The sequence below is a fragment of the Moschus berezovskii genome, chromosome 9, assembly GCF_049115385.1.
Source record: "Moschus berezovskii isolate FMDL1 chromosome 9, NW_MosBer_1.0, whole genome shotgun sequence".
NCBI classification, from domain to species: Eukaryota; Metazoa; Chordata; class Mammalia; order Artiodactyla; family Moschidae; genus Moschus; species Moschus berezovskii.
The window spans coordinates 105,104,989-105,113,355 of NC_142468.1; the positions used below are offsets into that span (position 1 = coordinate 105,104,989).

Consider the following 8,367-nt stretch of genomic DNA (forward strand, 5'->3'; position numbering starts at 1 on the left):
GTAAAAATTATTAGTTATGTATTTTTAGAAATATTACCCTAAAAATATCAAAAAATTTTTAGAATTTTTTCTTTTTAAATATCTATATGCTTTCACTCATTCAACAGCTTTATTGATGGCTTTCATAAGCTGTATTAGTATTATGAGAAATAATTTGTATATTTTCAAGTACCTTAAAAATTCCTTATTTGGGAAGGAAAACACACTAGCAATTTAACCCTAGAAGTCAGAGATACCTAGTGTTGAAATAAATTGTGCCTAATTCTTATTAGAAGAATTAAAGAAGAACGAAAGAGCCCCTTGATGAAAGTGAAAGAGGAGAGTGAAAAAGTTGGCTTAAAACTCAACATTCAGAAAACTAAGATCAAGGCATCTGGTCCCATCATTTCATGGCAAATAGATGGGGAAACAGTACAAACAGTGGCTGACTTTATTTTGGGGGGCTCCAAAATCACTGCAGATGGCTATTGCAGCCATGAAATTAAAAGATGCTTACTCCTTGGAAGGAAAGTTATGACCAACCTACATAGCATATTAAAAAGCAAAGTAATGCTTTGCCAACAAAGTTCCGCCTAGTCAAGGCTGTGGTTTTTCCAGTAGTCATGTATGGATGTGAGAGTTGGACTATAAAGAAAGCTGATCGCCAAAGAATTGATGCTTTTGAACTGTGGTGTTGGAGAAGACTCTTGAGAGTCCTTGGACTGCAGGGAGATCCAACCAGTCCATCCTGAAGGAGATCAGTCCTGGATGCTCATTGGAAGGACTGATGTTGAAGCTGAAACTCCAACACTTTGGCCACCTGATGCAAAGAACTGACTCATTTGAAAAGACCCTGATGCTGGGAAAGACTGAGGGCAGGAGGAGAAGGGGATGACAGAGGATGAGATGGTTGGATGGCATCACCAACTCAATGGATATGAGTTTGGGTAAACTCCGGGAGTTGGTGATGGACAGGGAGGCCTGGCGTGCTGCAGTTCATGGGGTCACAAAGAGTGGGACATGACTGAGCAACTGAACTGAACTGAATTCTTATTCTGGGCTTCCCTGGTGGCTCAGTGGTGAAGAATTTGCCTGCCAATGTGGGCAATGCAGGTTGAACCCCTGTGTCTGCAAGATCCCCTGGAGAAGTAAATGGCAGCCCACTACAGTGTTTTTGCCTCAGAAATCCCATGGACAGAGGAGACTGGTGGGCTCTAGTCCATAAGGTAACTAAGGAGTCGGACATGACTTAGCAACTTAAACAACTCTTGTTCTAGTGCTCCTTTAGAAGACTGAGATTTAATACATGTAACATATGTGATGTATATGGGAAATAGTTAAGTTATAGGATGCATGAAATGGATAATAAATGCAGTGGAAATTATCATGAGTTTCAAATTTATGGAGGGTTTTTATTGTGTATAAGAGAGGCCTTAATGCGCTCTGAAGGGTTTGGTTATACGACAAAGGAATTTGTGTAGCTAAGAAGGAGAAAACAAGCAAGGATGGGGGAAAAAAAATGCGTGAAGAATGTAGAATGCCATGAAGTTTCTGCTGAAAGAGATGTTGAATTTTTTCAATACTAGAAAATAGTATTGGATTGGTTGGTGAAGGGCTGACTATGAAGACCTAAGTACATTTGGGGACTCATAATATAGTTAGAAATTTATATAAGTTTTTAAGAAAACAATGATATGATGAAAACAGAATTTTTATGGGAAATGTTAAAATCCTAAAATCAACTGCATTTGTGGGGTGATTATATATGCATCATCTATTGATGTAAAATCAAATTCTGTATAGCTGCAAAAAGTTTATAATTTTTGTGCACTCATATGAACATATCTTTAATTTTTAAGTGAAAAACCCAAGGGAAATAACTATGCGTGTAGCATGAACACTTGTTGTCTTATAAATATATACACTAATATACATAACACACACACAAACACTATACTAGTATGTTATTATTTTTTTTGAATGCTATCTAGGATACAAATGGCTTACAGTTAGTGATCCTGTTATGTGTGACATGGTATTTTTTCCCCATTAGTATAAGCTACTTTTACTTTTTAAAAAGTAATCTAAAGGAAAACTATATTTTTAACAAATATTTTAAAATGGTGATTGTTTCTGTTTTAAAAGATTCAACATTCAATTTGACATATGATTAAAATTTCCAATTTCTATTGACTTTGCTCTATAACTAATTTTAATCTAGATCCTGAATATATACTGCATAATTCACTTATTCAACCATTCTTTCAACAGATATTTAAGTGTCATGCACAGATGCTAAAATGTGTATAAATTACTTTATGTGTTTCTTGAGAGAACTGTCCTGTTCTCTTTAAATGAAGTTTCAAAAATTAGATTTTAAAAAGGATCACTGTAAGGGATCCTTAAAATACTAGACTGTAGCCGAAAGGAGCTATAAACTTTCTAGACATGGAAATGAATACCTTTACAAACTTGATGTGATTTAGTACTTTATGTCAATTCATATTTCTCAGAGTAGGAAACTGGCCAAAAGATATGTTCATATAGTGAAAAATGCAGCCTCATTTGGAAAATGTATTAATACTATGAAGTTGTTTTGAAGAAACTGAATATACACCATTATGATGCTTTTTCTTTCTGTTTTTGATGATTGGGAGAGTAAATTGTAGGAAATTGATGGGATAGAGGCTTGGAGATGCATGGATATCCCCATTCACAGAAGGCACCTTCACATGAAAATATTTCTCCCTGTCTGCTGGGTATCAATGGGGCAAAAAGAAAGACTATATTTTATTTACTGAAGGAGATTTATAAAAACAGGTAATTTAGAAATCGTTTATGACTATGCTAAAGTGTTTGACTATGTGGATCACAACAAACTTGAAAATCCTTAAGGAGATGAGAATACCAGGCCATCTTACCTGCCTTCTGAGAAATCCGCTTGCAGATCAAGAAGCAACAGTTAGAACTGGACATGGAACAATGGACTGGTTCCAAATTGGGAAAGGAGTACCTTATATATAGAGTACATCATGAGAAACGCTGGGCTGGATGAAGAACAAGCTGAAATCAAGATTTCTGGGAGAATATCAATAACCTCAGATATGCAGATAACATCACCCTTAAGGCAGAAAGTGAAGAGGAACTAAAGAGCTTCTTTATGAGGATGAAAGAGGAGGGTGAAAAAGCTGGCTTAAAACTCAACACTCAAAAACCTAAGGTCATGGCATCCGGTCCTATCACTTCATGGCAAATAGATAGGGAAACAATGGAAACGGTGAGAGACTTTATTTTGGGGGGCTCCAAAATCACTGCAGATGGTGATTGCAGCCATAAAAGATGCTTGCTCCTTGGAAGAAAAGCTATGGCCTACCTGCTGCTGCTAAGTCGCTTCCGTCATGTCCGACTCTGTGCGACCCCACAGACGGCAGCCCACCAGGCTCCCCCATCCCTGAGATTCTCCAAAAAAGCAGAGACATTACTTTGCCAATCAAGGTCCGTCTAGTCAAGGCTATGGTTTTTCCAGTGGTCATGTATGGATATGACAGTTGGACCATAAAGAAGGCTGAGCACTGAAGAATTGATGCTTTTGAACTGTGTGGTGTTGAAGACTCTTGAGAGTCCTTTGGACTTCAAGGAGATCCAACCAGTCCATCCTAAAGGAAATCAGTCCTGAATATTCATTGGAAGGACTGATACTGAAGCTGGTCACTTGATGCGAAGAACTGACTCACTGGAAAAGACCCTGATGCGGGGGTAGATTGAAGGTGGGAGTAGAAGGGGACAACAGAGGATGAGATGGTTGGATGTCATCACTGACTCAATTGACATGAGTTTGTGTAAACTCAGAATTGGTGATGGACATGGAACCTGGTGTGCAGCAGTCCATGATATTCGCAAAGATTTGGACATGACTGAGCGACTGAACTGGAAAGCAATTTTTAAAAAGCAAAGCTAGTCAAATCAGTTTTGCAATAAGCATGGGCTTAATTAGGTGATTTTACTGCAAAATTTGTATAAGCTAGTTGCCTCAAACTTTCTCAGTTATTTTGAAGCCTGTTACAGATATACTTGCGAGAAACAACCAGTGGTCCTCTATACAGCAATAAGCAAACAAAATACAAATAAATGAATACAAACCAGAAATGAAATAAAATCAGCTACATTTGGCTGTGGATTTTTTTCACCTTTTGTACTTTTTGCCCAGAATTCTAAAGTAGGCATCTGATGTGAATACAGTTAAATTTTGAGTGAATAAGTTGTATATTTATATATTTTTTAAAAATGTGTAATGACCACCACTAGTTAAGCTGTGAGACATTGTTGCACTGGAGCATGGAATGGAGCATGGAAAAATAAAGGTAGATTTCTCAGGAACTAAAAGCATATGTTTAAACCTTAATTTATGTTTTAATTCATAGTTCTTTACCAGAATATATTCCAAAATATAGTTCTTGTGAATCATGGGTATATTGTCTACATTTCTAATTTCCAGATTAAAAATTTCAATATTACTCTGTTGATATAAAACCCACCATAATTATCTAATGCATGGTTATCTTTATAGCACGAAGAGGCGTTTAGTGCCTTGTAGTCTAATTTTTTTATTTTATAGAGACGGAAACTTGACCACCAAAAGGAAAATGGCTTATTCTATGTTGCTCAATGAATGGCTCTGCTAGGTGTTGTATTGAAACCTTCTAATTCCAAGTTCACAGCCTTATAAAATTGAGGTTTCATAATTTTGTGGTTTCATAACTATTTTTATTTTTGTTTTTCAGAAATGTATATTCTGAATTCTACCCTTATTTGGATACTTCTCTGGACCTTTTAGTAAATCACTGACCAACAAAAATTCCCAAAAGTAGAAGGTGCTTATAAATTCAAATACCCTATCTAAATAGTGAAGTTGGTCATCAGCATAAACCACCCTTATGTAAGCATAATTTTCCTACTCCTTATTCTTACTCATTTTGATTATTACAGGATTAAGTAGACAACCAGACAAGTGGATGACATGGAAAAGACAAACCATTCAGTGGTATCTGAGTTCATTTTGCTGGGACTTTCCAAATCTCAGAATCTTCAGATTTTATTCTTTCTGGGATTCTCTGTGGTCTATGGAGGGATTGTGTTGGGAAACCTCCTCATCTTAGTCACTGTGATCTTTGACTCATGCCTTCACACACCAATGTATTTTCTGCTTATCAATCTCTCCTGTATTGATATGATCCTGGCTTCTTTTGCTACCCCTAAGATGATTGTAGATTTCCTCCGAGACCGGAAGACCATCTCCTGGTGGGGATGTTATTCTCAGATGTTCTTCATGCACCTCCTAGGTGGGAGTGAGATGATGTTGCTTGTAGCCATGGCAATAGACAGATATGTTGCCATTTGCAAACCCCTCCATTACATGACCATCATGAGCCCACGAGTGCTCACTGGGCTACTGCTATCCTCTTACGCAGTTGGATTTGTGCACTCGTCTAGTCAAATGGCTTTCATGTTGAATTTGCCCTTCTGTGGTCCCAATGTTGTGGACAGCTTTTTCTGTGACCTACCCCTTGTGCTCAAACTCGCCTGCGAGGACACCTATGTGCTCCAACTCCTGGTCATTGCTGACAGCGGCCTCCTGTCCCTGGTCTGCTTCCTCCTCCTGCTTGTCTCCTACACGGTAATTATTTACTCTGTCAGGCACCACACTGGCAGTGCTTCCTCTAAGGCTTTCTCCACTCTCTCAGCACACATCACAGTAGTGACTCTGTTCTTTGCCCCTTGTGTCTTTATTTATGTATGGCCCTTCAGCAGATATTCCATAGACAAAATTCTTTCTGTGTTTTATACGATTTTCACACCTCTCTTAAATCCTATTATTTATACATTAAGGAATCAAGAGGTAAAAGCAGCCATTTGGAAGATAAAGACTCGACATACAAATTCAAAGCACGCTTTGTAGATGACACCGCTGAAGAGTTGTTTGGACATTATTTAGGAATGCACTTTAAATGCATTTCAAGTTCTGTAAAACAGTATGTGTGATTGTTAAAAAGGAAGCCTCCCTATTGTCACCCTTAATGTTTAAATGCATAATATCTACAGTCTGGCAGGTGTGCGTTGAAATCCCACCTTCACCACTTTCTCTCATGCAAATTTGAACAAAATGAATAAATTCTCTGCAGCTTAGTTTCTTTATCTAGAAAAACTTCCTCGAATGTTTCTTTTACTATTTTCAGTTCAGTTAGTTCAGTTCAGTCGCTCCGGTGTGTCCAACTCTTTGCGACCCCATGAATCACAGCACGCCAGGCCTCCCTGTCCATCACCAACTCTGGAGTTCACTCAAACTCATGTCCATCGAGTTGGTGATGCCATCCAGCCATCTCATTCTCTGTTGTCCCCGTCTCCTCCTGCCCCCAACCCCTCCCATCATCAGAGTCTTTTCCAGTGAGTCAACTCGTCGCATGAAGTGGCCAAAGTATTTACTATTTTAGCAGGTCTTTAAGCTTTTGAACTGTAGTGTTGGAGAAGACTCTTGAGAGCCCCTTAAACTGCAAGGAGATCCAATCAGTCCATTCTAAAGGAGATCAATCCTGGGTGGTTCACTGGAAGGACTGATGCTAAAGCTGAAACTGCAATACTTTGGCCACCTCATGCGACGAGTTGACTCACTGGAAAAGACTCTCATGCTGGGAGGAATTGGGGGCAGGAGGAAAAGGGGATGACAGAGAATGAGATGGTTGGATGGCATCACCAACTCGATGCACATGAGTTTGAGCAAACTCCGGGAGTTGGTGATGGACAGGAAGGCCTGGCATGCTGTGATTCAGGGGTTGCAAAGAGTCGGACACAACTGAGCGACTAAACTGAACTGAACTGAAACCTTGTAAAGTATATGATTATTGCTGCTATAATAGCTGCTGTCATTACAATGGTATTCTGCGTTTGGAATATGCACACAGATGACACTTCACATAGTTGTTTAGCTAAGGGCCTGGCTAACTACCTTGCTAGAGAGCTGCATTTTGTAGATAATCCCTAGTCAGTATGTATTAATTTTTAATTACCTACTTACCACAGTGCCTCCAACCATTCTGCATCTATTTAGTTAGGCTGCAAAATCCTGGAAGATATATCTAGGACTGTAAGGAGCATGGCCTAAGGATGGAGAGAGTGAACGAAATTTGCAGTTGTGTTGTGTCATGAAAGCACTATATTAAAGGATGCACAGCGTGCTGTCGAGATGCAGAGGAGCGACATCTAAATCAGAACAGGTTCAAGGAAGTCTTCCAGGAGAAGGCAATAATTGGAGTAAGCATTGGTTGGATAGAGAAGAAAGACATGCTGAGAAAGGGAGCTGTATAGGAGAACACAGGGAAGCAAGAAATAGGACACCTTGGAGGAAGCACACATAATTTTTTTGAGCTGGGACATGGAGTTTGATAGCAAGAGCTGAGGTAGAGAGTTAGGTCAAATGCAGTCTTATCTTATAAAAGAAGACCTAAGGGACTCCTTGGCATTCAAAACTATATGATATGGAAATTAAAAGAGAAGGAAAAAGAAAGCATAGATTCTCCTGCCCCAAATAGTACATTGTACTGTTCTTATTCCAAGTTTGCCTTCTCCATTTCAGCTCTATCTATGATATTCCTCTTTGCCATCTAAGCAACTAAGCCTGGAACTGAATAAAAGGCAAAAGGAAATTTATGGCAACTGGTTATGGGAAGAGATGCCCATTGTCTTTTAACTGCAGCACACAATAAAAGAGAATCATCACATGTTTGGAATTTATCATAGCTATGACGCAGAAAATAAAACATTAAATACTATGGCAGCAACACATCAATAGGTCATTTCTACATAAAAGGCACATCACATCAACCTTAGTTGTTTTATACCGAAAAACTAGTTTCTGGATAAAACAATGTACATGCATACTGAATTCTATCTGGCTAGATATATCTTTTCTCTGAGCACATCTTGTAGAAATGCATCATAGATTTAGAATAGTCTACAGTCTTGTTTCTACAAGCGCATTACTGATTGATGGTTGTGGCCAAAAATTTGTAATTTAAATTATTTGTTATGTATTTTTTTATGCCATCGCAGAGTAAAACCACTAACTACTCAAGTTTTTCCCCCAAACAGTTGCATATTTTTCCACATCATTATTTTTAATATAATTTATCCTCCTTTCACTTCGTTATGTGAAATTTGTAAACTGTTGTTATTAGGAGGAATAATATTTTCCCTCTCTCGCAATTCTGCTTGCCATCGACATAATACAGAAACATTCATCTTGATATTAGCAAGACTTCTCTCTTTTTGCACTTCCTTCCCTATACCACTCACTCACTATTCCTCTTGGTATGAAGCATGCTTTATAGATCATTA

The 8,367-nt window shown here is 38.4% G+C and overlaps 1 protein-coding gene across 1 annotated transcript; it reads left to right on the forward strand.

Annotated features, from left to right (window-relative positions):
• Nucleotides 1–4,996: 4,996 nt before the first annotated feature.
• Nucleotides 4,997–5,935, forward strand: LOC148776912 (olfactory receptor 4K13). Its single transcript, XM_088840416.1, has one exon. It carries the CDS (start codon nt 4,997–4,999, stop codon nt 5,933–5,935), a length of 939 nt encoding a protein of 312 aa, XP_088696542.1.
• The last annotated feature ends 2,432 nt before the right edge of the window (nt 5,936–8,367 follow it).

Bases quoted from the DNA above. Each gene is read 5' to 3' on its own strand.
- LOC148776912 (XM_088840416.1), top strand. From the start codon at position 4,997: ATGGAAAAGACAAACCATTCAGTGGTATCTGAGTTCATTTTGCTGGGA.